General features: G+C 41.7%; 1 protein-coding gene across 3 annotated transcripts in view; it reads right to left on the reverse strand.

The window, feature by feature from the left end:
- The window catches only part of FMN2 (formin 2), a 363,611-nt gene extending 345,743 nt beyond the window's left edge, over positions 1-17,868 (reverse strand). For 2 of the 3 annotated variants that reach the window (XR_011996328.1, XM_072732906.1), the window contains exon 1: positions 16,008-17,782. Coding sequence is in view for 2 of the 3 variants with exons in the window: in XM_072732906.1 (XP_072589007.1) it covers positions 16,008-17,607 (1,600 nt within the window). In the remaining variant the exon portion in view is untranslated. Of the gene's footprint in view, positions 1-16,007 lie in introns of all 3 variants that reach the window. The other variant, XM_026003374.2, reaches the window with a different exon arrangement.
- Between the last annotated feature and the right edge of the window lie 853 nt (positions 17,869-18,721).

Raw genomic sequence — 18,721 nt, forward strand, 5'->3', positions numbered from 1 at the left:
CCTGAGATTGATGAGGGTACAGAGGACTAGCTGAGGACAAAGCACATTGACAAGTCCTTGAAATAGGGAGTGCGACCTTCTACGGACTCAACTGCCTGGATGTTAATGCTTTGCTAAGGGCAGAAGGCAATCTTAGCCCAACCCCCAAGAGCCTGTAAGCCTACTTTAACATATAAAAATTCCTTTAGAAATTTCCTTTGGGATGCCTGAGTGGCTCAGCAGTTTGATGCCTGTCTTCAGCTCAGGGCGTGATCCTGGAGACCCAGGATCGGGTCCCACATCGGGCTCCCTGCTTGGAGCCTGCTTTTCCCTCTGCCTGTGTCTCTGCCTCTCTCTCTCTCTCTGTATCTCTCATGAATAAATAAATAAAATTCTTTTTAAAAAATTTTCCTTTATCTCTAAACCCCCAAGATGCATGATGGCAATCATCTGCCAAAGGACATGGCCCACCGATACACATCTGAAGGGTCTCATGACTCAGTTTTTATTAGACAGTAATAAGTGCACCTTTTCCCACCAATGGCTAGCCCCCTCAAGGTCCTGGAAACCTTTCTTCCAAAATTCCTTAGAGTACAGCTATCCTCAAACCCCTCCCAACGCCCAGGTATATAATCAGCCACCCCTCACGGGCCAGGGGCAGCAGCTCTTCCTGCCCCCGGGTCCTGTCCCCATGCTTTAATAAAACCATCATTTTGCACCAAAGACATCTCAAGAATCTTTCTTGGTCATCGGCTCTGGACCTCACTTGTATTCCAAAACTTGATCAAGATCATGACCTGAGCTAAAACCAAGAGCCAGTCACCCCAGGTGCCTCATGATATTATGATTTATAAACAGAAATATATATTTGTTTTTCACACAGTTTCTGGCCCCTAAGTCTCTTGGAATTTCCTAAGTGATAGAGCACTAAAGGCAAATGGTATTCACAACAAACCCCTTTCAACCACAGCTGCATTTATGTTAATGACATGACATTTGGAAAGCACCTAAGGATGAGGACAGTTAGCCAGGGGGAAAACCTTGTGATTAGAGGGCTGGAACTTTTAGTTCTACTCTTGACCTCCAGGAGGGAAAATTAGCTGGAGACCAAGTTCAATCACCAAAGGCAATGATTTAATCAATCAAATGAATTTGATTCATTAATCAAATGAATTTGATTAATGAAGCCTCCTTAAAAACCTCCTAAAAACTTAAGGACTGCCTTAGAAGCACTTCCTGGTTGGTGAACACATGGAGATTTGGGGAGAATGGCATGCTAAGAGAAAATGAGAGTTCCACAGCTTCCCCATACCTTGCCCTATGTATCTCTTTCATCTGGCTGTTCCTGAGTCATATTCTTTTAAAATAAACTTTTATATTAAAGTTATATCCTTTTATGGTAATCTAGTAAGTAAAATGTTTCTCTGAGTTCTGTAAGATGCTCTAGCAAACTAATTGAACCCAAGGAGAGAGCTGTTGGAACGTATAACTGGTCAGTCAGAAGCCCAGGTCTGGAATTTTGGTTGGCAAGTGATGAGGGGGCAATCTGATAGTACACTATCTCCAGGTAGATAATGTCAAAATTAAGTTGAATTATAAAACATCTAGCTGGAGTCATAAAGAACTGCTTAGTGCTGTGGAGGGAAAAACCCACACATCAGAGTTGGATAAGAATCTTAACTATAGGGCAGCCCGGGTGGCTCAGTGGTTTAGCGCCACCTTCAGCCCAGGGCCTGATCCTGGAGGCCCAGGATTGAGTCCCGCATCAGGCTCCCTGCATGGAGCCTGCTTCTCCTTCTGCCTGTGTCTCTGCCTCTCTTTCTCTCTTTCTCTCTCTCTCTCTCCTCTCTCTCTCATGAATAAATAAATAAAATCTTAAAAAAAAAAAAAAAGAATCTTAACTATTGGGACTCCTGGGTGGCTCAGTGGTTGAGCATCTGCCTTTGGCTCAGGGCGTGATCCCAGAGTCCCGGGATCCAGTCCCACATGGGGCTCCCTACATAGAGCCTGCTTCTCCCTTTTCCCATGTCTCTGCCTCTCTTGTGTCTCTCACAAATAAATGAATAAGATCTTTAAAAAAAAAAAAAAGAATCTTAACTCTAAAGCTTAGATATTACTAACCTTTAGTTTTAAAAAATATGTATAAGGGAAATCATACCATACAACTGAAAGACAGTGAAAAGATGTCTTTATCCCCAATAGAAACTAGAAATAATACAAAAGTAAGATACCACGACCCTTAACAATAAAACATATGAAGCATTCAGAAACTAGCTCATCAAAGAAAACACAAATCCTCTGTAGAGGAAAGTCCAAACTCTAGTAAAAGAACATAAATAATCTAAATAAATGAAGATGCCTTTCAGTCATGGGTGATATTACAGAAGCAACAATAATCCTTAATTTAATCTATAAACTTAATAAAATATCAATCAAACACCATTAGGACTTTTTAAGAAACTCCACACTTATGGAAGACAACAGGTCCATCAATTTTGAAAAAGGAGGACACTTCCAGGAATTATACACATTGCAAAGCCACACTTTAAGAACTATATAGTACCAAGGATGCCTGGGTGGCTCAGCAGTTGAGCATCTGCCTTCAGCTCAGGGTGTGATCCTGGAGTCCTAAGATACAGTCCCACATCAGGCTCCCTGCATGGAGCCTCCTTCTCCTTCTGCCTATGTTTCTGGCTCTCTCTCTCTCTCACACTCTCTCTCTCTCTCTTTCTGTGCTTTGCATGAATAAACAAATAAAATCTAAAAAAAAAAAAATAAAAGAACTGTATAGTACTGAATGAAGATAGAAAATCAAGCATAAAAGGAATAGACCTCAGAAACAAACTTACCTATATATGGGAATCACATGAAGGTAGTATGAAAAATCACTGAGTAAAAACTATACAGGGGATGATGTTGAGAAGAATAAAACTGAATCCCTACATTAATCACATCATACACTGGATACTAGATACATTGAAAGCTTAAATGTAAAGGGTGAAATATATAATATCTAAATATATAAATATATATAATAAATATATATAATACGTAAAACTGATTGTATATGCTAAGATTCCAATGATTACATACAACTGAATCCACTCCAAATAGTTTAAATAGTAAGAAGAATTTATTGTACAGAATCTTGGAAGGGTTGAAGGAAAAGATTCTACAATCTTTTTAGAACTACTACTCACTGATGCAGTTTTGGAATATAGATAAGGTCCAGAGCCATTGACCAAGAAAGAATTCTTGAGACGTCTTTGATGCAAAATGGCGATTTTATTAAAGCACAGAGACAGGGGACACTTGGGTGGCTCAGCAGCTGAGTGTCTGCCTTCGGCTCAGGCCGTGATCCTGGAGACCCAGGATCGATTTCCACACCAGGCTCCCTGCGTGGAGCCTGCTTCTCCCTCTGCCTGTGTCTCTGCCTCTCTCTCCATCTCTCATGAATAAATAAATAAAATCTTTTAAAAATAAATAAATAAAGCACAAAGACAGGACATGTGGGCAGGAAGTGCTGCTGCCTAGGGTTTGTGAGAAGTAGCTGATTATATACTTGGGAATTGGGGGAAGTAAGGAAAAGGAAGATTTCAAAAGGATTTTCAAATGCTAAGGAGAACCTACAAGATATTGGAGGCATTGCCATTGTCAAGCTAAAGATTGTTTTTCCCTCTAGCAAAGCATTAACATTAAGAGGACTAGGGCAGCCCCAGGGGCTCAGTGGTTCAGGCCACCTTCAGCCCAGGGCCTGATCCTGGAGACCAGGGATCCAGTTCCATATCAGGCTCCCTGCATGGAGCCTGCTTCTCCCTCTGCCTGTGTCTCTGCCTGCCTCTCTCTCTCTCATGAATAAATAAAATATTAAAAAAAAAATTAAGAGGACTAGAAGCTTCCTGAGGAATACCACACGTATCCCACTCTAAGTGGGGTTGTTTGTGAGATATCAGCTGTGCTTTGTCCTCAGCTAGCCCTGTTCCTCCGTCACTCACCAAGACACAATTTAAAACCAGGCCACCAAGGAAGTGGCTATCTCTTCTCTGATCTAAAGTCCTGGGTTCCACAGCACACTCCCACTGACTGCTAGAATTATGAAGTCTCATGGCTGGGTGTTACATCTGCTGTCAGCCCCATAACTGGGCTCCCCCAGCACACAAAGGGCACCTGGGTGATGCAGTGGGTTAAATGACTCTTAGTTTTGACTCAAGTTGAGGTCAAGCCTGGTGTGGGTCTCCTTGCTCACCCAGGAGTCTAGTTAACACTCTCTCTCCCTCTGCCCCTTCCTAATCTCTCTCTCAAGTAAATAAGTAAATCTTTAAAAATAAAAAATAAGAAGAGAAAGAAGTCCAAATCAGAGTGTTTGTATAAACTAAATTAAACATATACAGAAATATTACATACTTTACAAAAATACATACAATTCCAAGGATATCAATCAAACATCAAAAGCAGTTCCCTATGCCCATTGAAAGAGCAGAATAGGAAATGAACATACAGCTATTCCCTGCTTTTTGAAAAGTAGCAAAACACCAGTTTGTTTTTGCAAAAGATCCATGTTAGTACTTTGTTTACAGTAACCAAAAGAAATCCAAAAAGGACTTTCGCTTTCTTGAAAAAAGGCAAAAGGCAAAAATAGCATTCAGCATTTGTTTTCAAGCCATCTTTACACCCCACACAAGAGTGGTACCCCCCACCCCAGCGTCTTCCCCAGGAATGACTTAGCATGTCAGCATCATGCCACCAGAGCTTTGACCAGTGTCTGTGGGCATCTGTTCTGTACCTTGATTTATTTTGTGCAGCCAATAGCAAGATGCATCCTAAGATATCAGAAAAAGTCTCAGAGAGGGGTTTTTTGGGTTTTTTTTTTTTTTTTTTTTTTGGTTTTTTTGAGTCTGGGAACCTTCAAAATTTTTCCCATATAAGTTAATGGTAATTATTTCTTTGTTTTATACCATTTCAGCTTACAAAAGTTTTCGTAGGAATGCTGTACTTTTGGATGATGAAGGAAACTCCATACAGGGAATAAATAACAGACAAAATGAAGAGTCTTGCATGGACTAATGATGGGGTATACCATATACTGAGGGATATGATGGAATAAATGTATTTTATCCTGCAGATCAGAAACAGTGTCATTAATACTTAACACTACTAGAGAGAACATGAGATATCTGAAGAACTGAAGTATTCAAGACAGGATGAGACAGACACTGCGCAACAAGAAGGGGAGAAAACCACCGAGCATTAGAATATTAAGACATATACAGTAAAGATTTTAAACTTTAGCCTCAGGGCAGTAGGGAATCACTGAAATGTTTCTAAACTGCAATCACCAGTTCATCTTAGCTCATCTTTATATTGTTATTAGTTTACTCTCTTGCCTTGTAGAGATTTTTTTCCTAAAGATTTTTATTTATTTATTCATGAGAGACATAAGAAAGAGGCAGAGGGAGAAGCAGGCTCCCTAAAAGAAGTCTGATGCGGGACTCATCCCAGGACCCCAGGATCACACCCTGAGCCAAAGGCAGATGCTCACCACTGAGCCACCCAGGCATCCCACCTTATAGAGAATAATCAAAGAGCCAGAGCCATGATACTAAGTGGGATCTGCCTGATACCCAGGAGAAGAGATAGGAGCTACAGATTGGTAACTTTGGTTGGTAATAAAACCAAGAAGGTACATACAAAGGAAACTGGTAGCTCAACCTTGGGGTTGGGCTAAAGCTACCTAAATCTACATGCCCAGCTTTTACAAGGCAGATGGTACTGAAAATGATCTGTGAATTTAGAATCAAATAAGCCTCCTTACAGAAATAATCCAAATCAGAGATAAAAGTCATCTGTTAAAGGACGACTTTTTCACTTATATCACATGTTTGGCCCAGACAACTGTCTCGCTACAGAAATCACTGCAGTTCTTATACAACCTTATATGCTAGATCCAACAGCGTCAACACAATGTTGGAATTTTCTAAAATTAGAAGAGACAGATCAAACCCTATATCCCGAAATAAACTACCAGGATACTATCCAAACATTTAACAGTCTTAAAGCCATTTAACCAAAATAGCACTATAAGGACAGTAAGATATAATTGTCTTGCAGAACATCTTGGGTAGCTGCAAAACATAACACCTCCCATAAAGAATTTACATACCTTATGTCTCCAAAGGGAAAGTATTAGTCTACAGATTTAAAAGAGGGTGGGGAAAAAATAAATAAATAAAATAAAAGAGGGTGGAGTGAAAGAGGAAGGGCCAATGATCTACAAGTTAAAAAATGAGTTCCAAAAGATTATCTCTATAGTTATCCCATTGTTTTCATTCATCTTTTGAAAGATAAGACTTGTATGTTAATAATGAAGAGAATCATTGTTTATATAACTTTCCACAGAGTATTCAAATGAATTCATTTGTGATGCTGAAATAGTTCTCTTCTAGTCTATTTGCTTCTTAATGGGCTTAAACAAGCTGCACTTTTTTAAGGACAATAAAACCAAACAAACAAAACAAAAGTAAAAATCCTAGGAGTTCTCAATATCTTTTAGCCTCAGTCTCTAAGAAAGTTTAAATCAATGAAAAATTCTACATGGAACATCAGGGATTAACAAAAATTTTGAGTAAGCATATAGGACAGAAGGGAAACTTGAAAACATACAAAAACCAATGTAGTTGAATCTTGAGCAGCAATCGTTTGAACTGCATGGGTGGATTTTTTTATATATAAATAGAATACAGTACTGTAAATGTATTTTAATTTCCTTATTTTTTTTAAGATTTTATTTATTTATTTGAGAGAGCATGCACACAGGAGCAGGGTGGGGAGGGGCAGAAGGAGAGAAGGAGGGAAGGAGAAGCAGGGAGCCAATATGGGGCTCAATCCCAGGACACCAAGATCATGACCTGAGCTTAAGGCCGATGCTCAACCCACTGAGCCACTCAGGTGCCTCAACTTCCTTATCATTTTTTTTAATAACATTTTCTTTTTCCTAGCTTACCATATTATAAGAAATGTAGTAAATAATACATATAACATACAAAATATGTTTTAGTAGACTATTATTGGTAAGTCTTATGGTCAACAGTAGGCTATTAGTATTTAGGTTCTGGGGGAGTCAAAAATTATACAAGGATTTTTGACTGCAGGGGTGGGGGTTGGCACCCCTAATCCCCGTGTTGTTCAAGGGTCAAATGAATGTGAAAGTACAATGAAATAAGAAAATTAATAGTACTATTTTTCTTGAGCAGTTTAAACTAAAAGAAAAATGCAAAGCCAATTGTCCATCCAAAAATAGGAGATGACTTATATTGTAGACAATAAGTACAAAAAGGACTTTCTCAATATGTTTGGTGTCAATATTAGAAAGATTCCATATACTTCTACTCATTATACTCCTGGCATCATACATTGTACAACACAATTTTCCTTTTCATAAAACATGTCAACCACTCACCACACATAGTCACTAACTTAGTGTCCAAAAACACCAGATCCTCAATATGCATTAGGTAATGGCAGTCCAACCAATCCAAATCTCCTGTAGTATCAATCAACAATTGGTCATAACTAGCAAGATCAAAACATCATTGCTCTCACCATCACTTACTACCAATATCCAAAGTATCTTTATCCCACAGTATAAATGGATCCCCTAGCACAGGGATTTTCTTCAGCTCTAACAATAAAGAAAAACTAAACATGCAGAGTATCGCCATTAAGAGAAAAGGTAATTGCTGAACTGTCACATCTATAGAACTCAAAGTTGGAGAACTGGACGAAGAATCTTTCATTTTTGTATCTAGGAAACCAGGGTACCAAGAAGAGGTAAGAAATTATTGCCTCGGGTCTTCCAGGAAATCATTGAGATACTTTAAAAGGGAGGCAGATTGAAAGACTTCTCAGCCTGCACTACTGCCATTAGCAGTGCTAGGAACTTACTGATAAACATCACTTTCCCTTCCTGTGTATGCAAAGCAACAAATTAAATGACACAAAATTGATTTCCATACATATATTACACTATATTACAACAAAGAACTCTTCTGCTTGAAGTATAAAAAAGAGATGCAACTGAGTAGTGTTTAAGCATCATTTTAAAACACCAATACAGGGGACACTGGGTGGCTCAGTGGCTTCGAGCCTGGGTGGCTCGAAGCATCTACCTTCGGTGTCCAGGGATCAAGTCCCCCATAGGGCTCCCCAAGGGGAGCCTGCTTCTCCCTCTCTGTCTTTGCCTTTTTCTCTCTGTGCCTTTCATGAATAAATAAATTAAATATTTAAAAAACATCAATACAGGGTTAATTTTTTCAAAAAATCATCTCCTTCCCCCTGAAAATAAAAGGACAATATTCAGGCCATGATGGCTCTGGTATAACAGAAAATACAGCTTCAAGTGGGTCCAGGATATGCAGAAACTGACCAGATCACAGAAGAGTCATAGCTATTTTCCTATCCAATCAACATCTCCCAAGACATTCTTGGAAAAGAGGATGACATACATGTCTCCCTCTCTCTCATCCATAGAGGAACAGGTGTCAAAGAGTAACAATTCTCCAGCATGGTTAGAGTCCTCTTACAGCATCCAATAACTGTCATTATTTGTTCATATAACACTGATGTGATAACACCTTGCTTTATTAAATAGCATTTCAAATTGATTAGAAGTCATATTTGTCATATATTTATATTTCTAATATAAAAAAAGCCTGGGAAAGTTTCCAGTAACTAAATTATATCCAATAACTATCAAGTTACAGGCAGTACTTATTTGTTTCTTCTTAATGGTCCCTTAATGCTAAATTTCATTAACATCAGGTTATTACTTATAATGCATAAGCACGAATAAACACAGTAATAAAAGTTTCTCTATTTCCTTACTTCTTTCATTACCAATAAAATTTATAATTGGAAGCTCAGTTACTGCATTACCATTGCTATTTTAAAATCAACCAACAAATATAGGAATAGATGTTCTCTCAAAACAAGTTCTATCAAAATATCATTCTACTTTCATCAGATTCAATCACAACTCAATGAAAATAATTATTTTCAACTAATCAAAAATGTTAATAATTTTCCAGCCTGAATTCAATAGGAAGTTACCAATAAGAAGCCTAGATACCCAACTTGCCTGTTTTTTAAAAAATGGCAGGACTGCCTGGGTGGCTCAGTTGGCTGAGCATCAGACTCTTGATTTCGGCTCAGGTCATGAAATGAAGTCCTGCATCTGGCTTCACGTTCAGTGGAGAATACATTTGAGATTCTCTCTCTCCCTCTCCCTCTGTTCCTCCCCCTACTCACGCTCACTATAAATAAATAGTTTAAAAAACAAGTAAAATTTTTCATTAAAGTGGCAAAGTATTATTCATGAAGACCTCTTTTTCTTTAAGATTTTTATTAATTCAGGGGATCCCTGGGTGGCTCAGCGGTTTGGCACCTGCCTTCGGCCCAGGGCGCGATCCTGGAGTCTCGGGATCGAGTCCCACGTCGGGCTCCCGGCGTGGAGCCTGCTTCTCCCTCCGCCTGTGTCTCTGCCTCTCTCTCTATATGTCTATCATAAATAAATAAATCTTTAAAAAAAAGATTTTTATTAATTCATGAAATACGCAGAGAGAGAGGCAGAGACACAGGCGGAGGGAGAAGCAGGCTCCATACCGAGAGCCTGACGTGGGACTCGGTCCTGGGTCGAAGGTGGCATTAAACCGCTGAGCCACCGGGGCTGCCCCACATGAAGACCTCTTTATCCCACAGTATAAATGGAGTCCATTTATGCTAAGTGTCCATCACATTCACTGGCACACAGCAGCACAAAAAAGATATTGGTGGATGTACTGATAGAAGATTAAATGATGGACAGAATCAGATGAGCATACGAGGAGGAAGGAAGAGCAGAAACAGGTGAGAAAAAAGACAAGGAATCTAAACCCAAGACGTATACATAATATGATGCAGACAGTAAGTGTAGAGATACTGAAGTAAATGACACCAGTTAGAGGTCATCGGTAAAGACATTAAAAAATGAAAATGGAAATTTAATTAGCCCTTTCAGATGCTAAATCAAGAGAGAAAATAGTATGGTCCAAGAGGGTAAAAACTTCTAGATAAAGGCACAAGTCAGGAAAATGTAATGCACATTCATAGGAGGGTAAGCAGATTAACTTGTCTAAAGCTGAGTGCTTACGAAGGAAACTGTGGGAGGTTAAGGCTGCAAAGTCAGGCATTGCAGCCAGATGCTATGCAGAACATAAATACTGAGGATGTCTGCCTGCTACCTCCTCTTCCCCACCCCTCCTTTAAAAATTAGCACCTGCACCTAATCACACAGCCACACCTCCATCATATGCTTTCCTTATCCAAACCCTGAAGGAAACCAACAATCATAGAAAATGCTAAAAGAAAAAAAAATGATGCATAAATGATTGGGGGGAAAATAGTGATTAGGTATATTAATCAAACTTCTGTATACAATTCCAGGGTTGTTTTGTTTTGTTTTAACCAATTTGGTTTTGGACCATTTTGAGCAATGAAGTTTATTAATACAATAAACTAGGAGAGGAAAGCAAATAGCATCAATTGTGGACCTCCTACATACCAGGAAGAGTTGTGGTGGCTTCATATATACTATTTCATTTAATCTTAACATTATCAATTTGAAATGACTCCTCTACCTTCATATATGTAAGAAAAAATTACTTGAGAGTCACTTAAAAAAGCTAGGATACAAACTAATCTAGAATAATAGTTGAATAATTGCTGTACCATCACCTGACTGTATATACGTTCAGAACGTTTTTAATAGAATCAGAAGGAAACACAGCTCTAAAAGCACCTGTCGAATTTCAAATACACATGGCTTACATCCACATACTTAAATGCACTTAAAAGTAGGCCAGTCCTCAGCTCATAAAGTAGTCATGAAAATTCACCACTGGGGTGCTTGACTTCAATCCAAACCACAGTCTTAAAAAAACATCATGAGGAAAGGATATTTCAGACCAAACTAAAATGATTTAAGAACAGTGCTTCCAGTCCCAGCTTTTGTTACCAAAATCTATTCTGATATATGGAACCCAGTAAATCAAGATAAAGGAAAAAGGACAGTATTCATATAATCAATCCCCTCTCCTGTTATATAGTAAGACAGATGCATTATATATACACATCAGACATGATTCTGACTTCATGTATTGGACATGAAGGACATCGATACTCTATCAGATGCTAGAAATAAGACAGCAACTGGCCTTAACAAATTCAGAAGTTTAATAATTTAACAAGCTATATAAGAAAACCTGTACTGTACTCCTATAGTGGGTCCCTCTCTATGGATATAAAAATCAAGATAACCTTTAGAAAAGCCAAAATGAGAGTCATACGATCCAAATGCTAATGTGCAACCCATTTACTAATTAGCTAGTCATTTAAAAGCTCAATGATAACCTCGATTTTATTTTATACACATGAACAACAGATTTGCTTATCTAAGTACATATCCTAGATGAGGCTTTTACTGGCTTAAAGTCCTTAGGCAAGTTATTTCACTTGTCAGAACCTTGTTTAGCTCACTGGGAAAATGGAAATAAATAGCTATACTTCAAGACTGTTCTAAGGATTACAGATAATTATACAATGCACCACACAGTGGCATTTAGTAGAAGTGCAATAAATATAACCTTATATCATAATGAAAGGATTTGCCAACCAATAACAAATTGATCAGAAAAATCAAATTAGAATTATGGGGGGTGGAGAAGAGACAAAGACAGCTCTATGAATGAAGAGCTGACAGAAAGGAAAGAGTCAAGAAACAAAGGTGCAAACAAAAGTGCAAAGAGTCAAGAAACAAAGTCAGGAAACAGCAGACTGGAACCAGCACCCTGCATACCTCAACAGCGGTGGAGGGCATCCCCAATGTTTTCACAGCATGTAGCAATGACCTGTCTGAAGAGGACATTAAGCCATTTAAAACAGATTAAACTTTGATTCCATGTGTTTAAAAAGACAGATAAGCACATAACTGATTTTGGAAAGATTCCCATCAAAAGTGATTTAGCATCACAAATTTAACATTTTACATGTCTAAGCTTTAACTGCAAAAATCTATTAACAAGCTTCTGCTAGATTTACTGTGCAAAGGAACCTCTCAAATTTCAGAAGCCTTTTTTCTACTCAACACTGAAAAAGATGTATGTCAAACAAATTAACTGTGGAAATATTTCAGTGCAATGCCCTAAAACATCATCAACAAAACAAGATAAAGTTTTGGTCTCTGTCATCATTAAATGTTGTTATATCTACCAAACAAAAACATGTGCCACGAAGATCTCTATCTGCCTGAATTTTCTCCCTATGTTTGGAAAACAGTAAAAAGAGAAAAACATCTGTTCCTTTCTGTAGAGTTGACAACCTTCATTCTATGGTTTAAAAATAAAAGATGTTTATGGAATCTTATACATATAATGATCACCTGCTTCAAAGGCAGCTGGCAATTAATAATAGATCCAAAGACGTGCAAAAAAAAAAAGGCCAAAAAACCCCAATTTCCCTAAGGAGAATGCCACTGTTCCCCAGGCCTATCCTATTACTGTTCCCCAGTAATATCCAAGACCATTAAATTGTAGAGGATGGTAAAGAAGCAAATGTGACGCCAGATGACAAGAAAACAAGCAGCATGTGTCAATCTGGATTCACTCTACCACCACAAGAACAGTTTCCCTGAGAGCTGCTTCGAGAGAATCTGGTTCAGTCTGACCAACAATCACTCTACTTTCAGCCCAAGGAAGCCCAGATGTTCAGCAATTAAAGGGATTGACCTTATTAAAAAAAGACAAACTAGAAAATCTTGTAGTCAAGATTTAAATTCTATATTTTTTGTAAACAGTTTTTACTTTATGTTGTCTTACAATACCCAACATTCAAAAATGAGTAATAAGCAAGGACATTCAGACTTAAATCAGTAGACTCAGCTTCTATTTCTGGCTCTGCCTCAGAATGAATCACAGTGTGACCTTGAGAAAGTTATTTCATCTGTTTACCTACCTGCATTTCCCCACCAGTTTCAAGACTGGGTTAAACTTATCAATTTTTTTTTTTTTTAAGAAAGTAAGTGGCTGAGATAAATATATGGAAATAGCCACACAAATATCTATGGATCACTGAGCAGCTATATTCAACCATCGAAAACAAAATCGGTGAGGTCCATATTAAAAGAACTCACTCTGCACTTTTGCCCAGCACAGTAAAAATCTCCCTGGAGAGGGCAACAGAACACAGATACTTACTGAACAGGACTCCTTTAAGAGTCTAAAATTTCAAATTAGGAAATACTCAGCAAATTAAAATACAATCCAAGTAGCGAGAGTTTTGTTTTTTCTCTAAAGGAAAACAAATGTTCAACCTAAATACGGCCTATGATCTTCAGGACTCTGATCAATCTTCTTATGAAGTCCTCTTCCCTGACCCCTGCAAAGGAAATCAGTCCCTGTAAAGGGGACTTTTACAAAATTGATGTCCCAGAAGACTGCGCGGCATGTCTCTATTGCTCTAGTGTACTTAGGAAGCCCTGGAGAGGCAGAACCATGATTTAATGAACTTTATATGTCCTACCACTAACATATTACCCAGAATGTATGCGGGTATATCTATGTATATACATATATATATTTGTTAAATTAAATAAATGAATATATATCCAAACTCTAATGCTATTAGGAAGAGCAACCATTAATATTAAGAAATAATCATCTAAATCATGGTGATATTTTCATTTAAAAACATGTATTTAGGGCAGCCCGGGTGGTTCAGTGGTTTAGCACTGCCTTTGGCCTAGGGCATGATCCTGGAGACCTGGATCGAGTCCCACATCGGGCTCTCTGCATGGAGCCTGCTTCTCCCTCTTCCTGTGTCTCTGCCTCTCTCTCTCTCTCTCTCTCTCTCTCTTTCTGTCTCTCATAAATGAATAAATAAAATCTTTAAAATATATATATATTTATAGCAGCGCCCAGGTGTCTCAATGGGTTGAGTGTCTGACTCTTGGTTTCAGTCAGGTCATGATCTCAGAGTCCTAGGATCCAGCTCCAAGTCCAGCTCTGCACTCAGCAGGGAGTCTACATGAGGTTCTCCCCCTCTGCCCCTACCTGAAACCCCTCCTGCACTCTCTCTCCGTCAAATGAATAAATCTTTAAAATATATATATACATATATATATTTGTAAATGAATGATTACTTAACTAAAGAGGAAACACATGATTTCTCACCAACATTAAATTCACAAAATTAACTCAAGAACTTTCCTATCTTCATCCTTCAAAAATGGTCTTCCAGGGATTTGGAGGGTTTTTTTATTTTTTTTACAATTTATGTAAAAAGTATTAGACAATAAACATTACTTTTCATTTAACCTATACAATAAAGGGAAGAGAGAAGTAAAAAAAAAAAGAGAGAGAGAGAAAAGGAGCAATAAATAAATGAATGAAAAAAGGTTACTCTTAAGTATAAGAATCTATAAATGTAAAGTAAAAGGTAACCCATAGGTGAAAATTAAAATGTGGGGACGCCTGGCTGGCTCACTGGTTGAGTGCCTGCCTTCAGCTCAGGTTGTGATCCCAGGGTCCTGGGATAGAGTCCTGCATCCAGCTCTCTGTGGAGAACCTGCTTCTCTCTCTCCCTGTGTGTCTCTCATGAATAAATAAATAAAATCTTTAAAAAAAGAAGAATGTTTTATAGATAACCCATTTATTAAAGTAATAGAAGCTGTTAAGCTTTTCAAATTACATTTGACATTTTTAATCATTCAAATACTTATCACAAACCTACCAGTAATTGCATAAATTTCCACTGTTTCCTACTCCTTAAATTCTTATAGTGAATATTTCCTTTAATAATTAAGAGTAGAGGGATGCCTGGATGGCTCAGGTCCTGATCCCAGGATTGGGGATCCGAGTCCCGGCTTCCGGCTCCCTGTAGGGAGCCTGCTTATCCCTCTGCCTCTGTCTCTGCCTCTGTCTCTCTCTTTCTGTGTCTCTCATAAATAAATAAATAAAATCTTTAATAATAATAATAATAATAATAATAATAATAATTAAGAGTAGAAGAGAACATGAAACAAACTGTCACTCTACCAGTGGGTACTTCAGGTAAGGCCTTGGGACATTTAAGCCTATAAAAATGTAGAAACTCATTATACTACTTGCTATTTACCACAGTAAGTAGGGATTCCTTAGCTAGGCTTTTATGGTGCCCATCAGAATCTATAACAAAAGCTAAAGAGAGGTACTAGTTGGATTACATGTTCTTTTGGTTTTCTCACCTTTACTATCTCCAACCTATATCTTGTTTTGATTGGACATAAAACCAAATGAAAATTATCCCTAATATTATATTTCATTATGTATTAACTTTCTAATAGCATGTATCAGATTTGGTTGCATCAGCAAACAGGAGTGCCCCCTTCACTTCGCTGAGTAGTCTACCCAGATTGCTGCAAAATAGAAACTGCATATTACATACATACACATACACATATATATTAGAGCAATGAGAGATCGCCTCATTGCTGAGGATAGTACTGGAATAAATTATTTATTTCTCCAATACTGACTCTTGTCAAAGAATCATTAACAATTTTGTGCTTTTTAGTGCTGTGAGGATAAGGACGGACAGAGAGGATGATGGTTTAGCTAACTATGCCCCCCCCCCCCCCGCCAAAAAAAAAGTTAATCTGCTTGGTGACACCCTGGACATAGAGAACACCACATGTTTTGGAGAAACGGACAGAGGAGCCCTTTCTTGAGATCACTTAAGAGACACAACAAAGTTGTTCTCTTGAAGATTCTGTAAAAGAAAAGATAGGGGGGAAAAAGTAGAGAAAAGAAAAAGAAATGAATTTTACTGAACTGGCGTGCAGGACTTTAGGATTGCCCTAAGAAGGCAGGACATGCAACCAGCTGGCCCAGGCTTCTCAGAGTGAGGACAGCAGGTGACAGGGGAAGGCTCTGATTGGCAGGCGACCCAGCGGGCACACTCACCTGTGAACACGTTCTGGAAACCATCCGCTGCCGCCTGTGCCCCAGACACCTTGGCTGCCTGCACGGGCGGCGCCGCACCGCCTCCCTCCGAGGCCGCCCCGCTTTCCAGCAGGTGTGCGGAGCCCCCCGCCGGGGGCGCGCGGCTGCCCAGCTCCTCGGTCCAGTCCGCCGAGCGGCTGAGGCCACAGGCGAGGCCGCCGTCAGCCCGGTGCTTCTTGGCTGGAGCGGCGGCGGACACCAGGGCAGCTCTGGGCCCGCGGCTCAGGGAGGACTCCAGCCGCCTCTTGATCCTGGGGCTCTGACTGGGGGACTGCGAGGGGGAGTGATTGGGCGAGCTGAGCTGCCGGGTGGTGGTCTTGATGTAGCAGGGAGTGATGAGCGGGTAGGGCTTGAAGCAGCGGGCGCTGGGCGCGGGGCTGCTGGGGAGGGAGGCAGCCGCCAGGGCGCTAGGCCCGCTGCGCTCCCCCTCGGGCTCTGCCCCCAGCCTCGGGGGATCCTCTCCCACCGCCAGGCCCCAGGCCTCCCCTGGCGAGCCTCGAGGGGCATCCTCAAATGCATCCTCCTCGCCTTCCTCGTCGGTGTCCCCGGCCCCTGGGCCCGGGGCTCCGGCCGATTGCTCCCCTGCTGAGGACTCCGGGAACTGGAAGGCGGTGGAGGAGGGCGAGTCTGCGGCTCCGGGCTGGCCCACCGGCAGGCCAGGCACCGCCACGGCTCCGGGACTGCCGGGGGGCGGCGGCTGCTCGGGCACCTGGGGCTCCGTGACTAGGCTACCAGGCAGGTCAGAGAGCGCAGACGGAGCCTGCTGCGTGTCAGGACTGCAAGGGGCCTCCCCGGCTGTGCGGCTGGACCCCAGCAGGTACTGGTCCAGGCCCAAGAAGGCCCCGGGCTGGGGGGAGGCGGTTGTGGGAGGTGCTGCAGGCTCCTCGGGGCCCTGGAGCAGCAGCTGCAGCTGCTGCTGCTGCTGCTGCTGCTGCTGCTGCTGCTGCTGCTGGCGGATCGCCTGCTGGATGTCTGAGAGCAAATCCTCTTGCTCCGTGGCCGAATGAAAGCTATAGATGTCTGTGTCCGAGCCTGAACTGGTCCTTTGTCCATCCTGCACCCCCACGGCTGTTTCCAAATCCTCCAAGACCACCCTGCCCCCAACCCCAGCATCAGTGGGTCCATGGCCACTTGGGCGGGTTACCTCGAAAGGATCAGCACACTCGGTGTCCGACAGGCCCGTCTCGTCCGCGGAGAGGCTGAGGTCTGGGGTCTTGGTGGCCAGGGAATGAGCGCTGTCCAGCTCCCCAGTCTGCAGGGCCTGGGAGTCCAGCACATCCTCGCGGGAGCCTCCAGCGCCTTTCCCCTTGGATAGGTTCTTCCTGATCCGCAGGTTGGAAAACACGGAGGCTCTGGATTCCGACTTGCCCTTCTTCTTGCCCGACTCCCCGCCGCCGCCGCCCCCTCCCCCCTTGCCGTGCTTGCCCAGCGCCTTCTTGCCCCCGCTCCCCTTCTTTGTGGCTTCCAGGTCTCTGGGCCCAACAGCATCCTCTGCGCTGCTTCCGCCTTCGTGCAAGGCATCACCTGCGCTCCTCTTCAGCTTGCCATCCTGGTTCCCCATGTTGTAATCCCGCCGCTGAGCCGAGGCGCCTCCAGCACTCAGGCCATGCCAGCGCTGCTTGGCCCCCAGCCCGCAGAGGTGGAGGCACCGGGGCCAGCGAGGCGGCCAGGCGAGCCGCGGCGCGAGGAGGCCAACGCGCGCGGGGCCGGCCCTGCTCGCATCTGCCGCCTCTTCGCACAATGCGCGCCTGCCCCCGCGGCTGCCGTGGCTGCCGCTGCCGCCGGGAGCTAGTGGGGCTCGAACATGCTCAGTGCGGTGCTCGGAGCCAGCCAATGGCTGCGCAGAACACAGCCCGGGCCTGGCCCCCCGATGGCCGCCGCCAGCCCCTGCGCCCTCGCTGGGCTCCTCGCCCAAGCGGGGCGCGAAAAATGTTTGCTCTATCTCGGGGACTTTCATCTCTACCGTGCTAATCGAATGCATTGTCCCCGTGGAAAAGGTTCGTCAGCTGGAAGATGCACAAGGAACTTCAAAGCTCTGGGAGCTGCAGGGAAGAAAGTTACACACACACAAAAAGAGAATTTTAAATGGGGGGAAAACAAGCTACATTCCAGTTTTAGAGGTGCTGTGATACCGAGGCCACATGCACTACCCACCCTCCCCTCAACGCACGTGCAGAAGCGTGGCCCTTCAAGAAATATTTGTTGAGTGAATGGATTATTCTTTTCTTTAATAACTGATCTTCAACGCTCAATCTGCTTGTGCATATGGTTTAGGAAAGATTACTACATACAGGGCTACTTTTATGTTTGAGGCAGACCTAGCATCCATCTACGTGAGACAACATTAGCCATAGCAAAAGTTCATTTTTCAAACTTTTCCTGACAAAGTGGCAAGGTGGGGGAATAAAAAAAAAAAAATCCTAAGAGATTAGAGTTGATTAAAATGCTAATCTCCAAAATTCTACGTATTTACCATATAAATCAAATAGCATTTGTATTCCAAAAGGGTACATATACTATAATTCCCAGGAGGTCAAGCTCATCAATATTAAACATGCTTCTATTGTTGTTGCATATAAAAAGGAAAAAGACAAAAAAGGAAACACCCTTGGCACAAACACATGAAATCAGATGTTATGGTGTAAACCACTGCTTCCCAAGCAAACCCTTCAAGG

This window comes from Vulpes vulpes, chromosome 13 (genome assembly GCF_048418805.1).
Source record: "Vulpes vulpes isolate BD-2025 chromosome 13, VulVul3, whole genome shotgun sequence".
NCBI classification, from domain to species: domain Eukaryota; kingdom Metazoa; phylum Chordata; class Mammalia; order Carnivora; family Canidae; genus Vulpes; species Vulpes vulpes.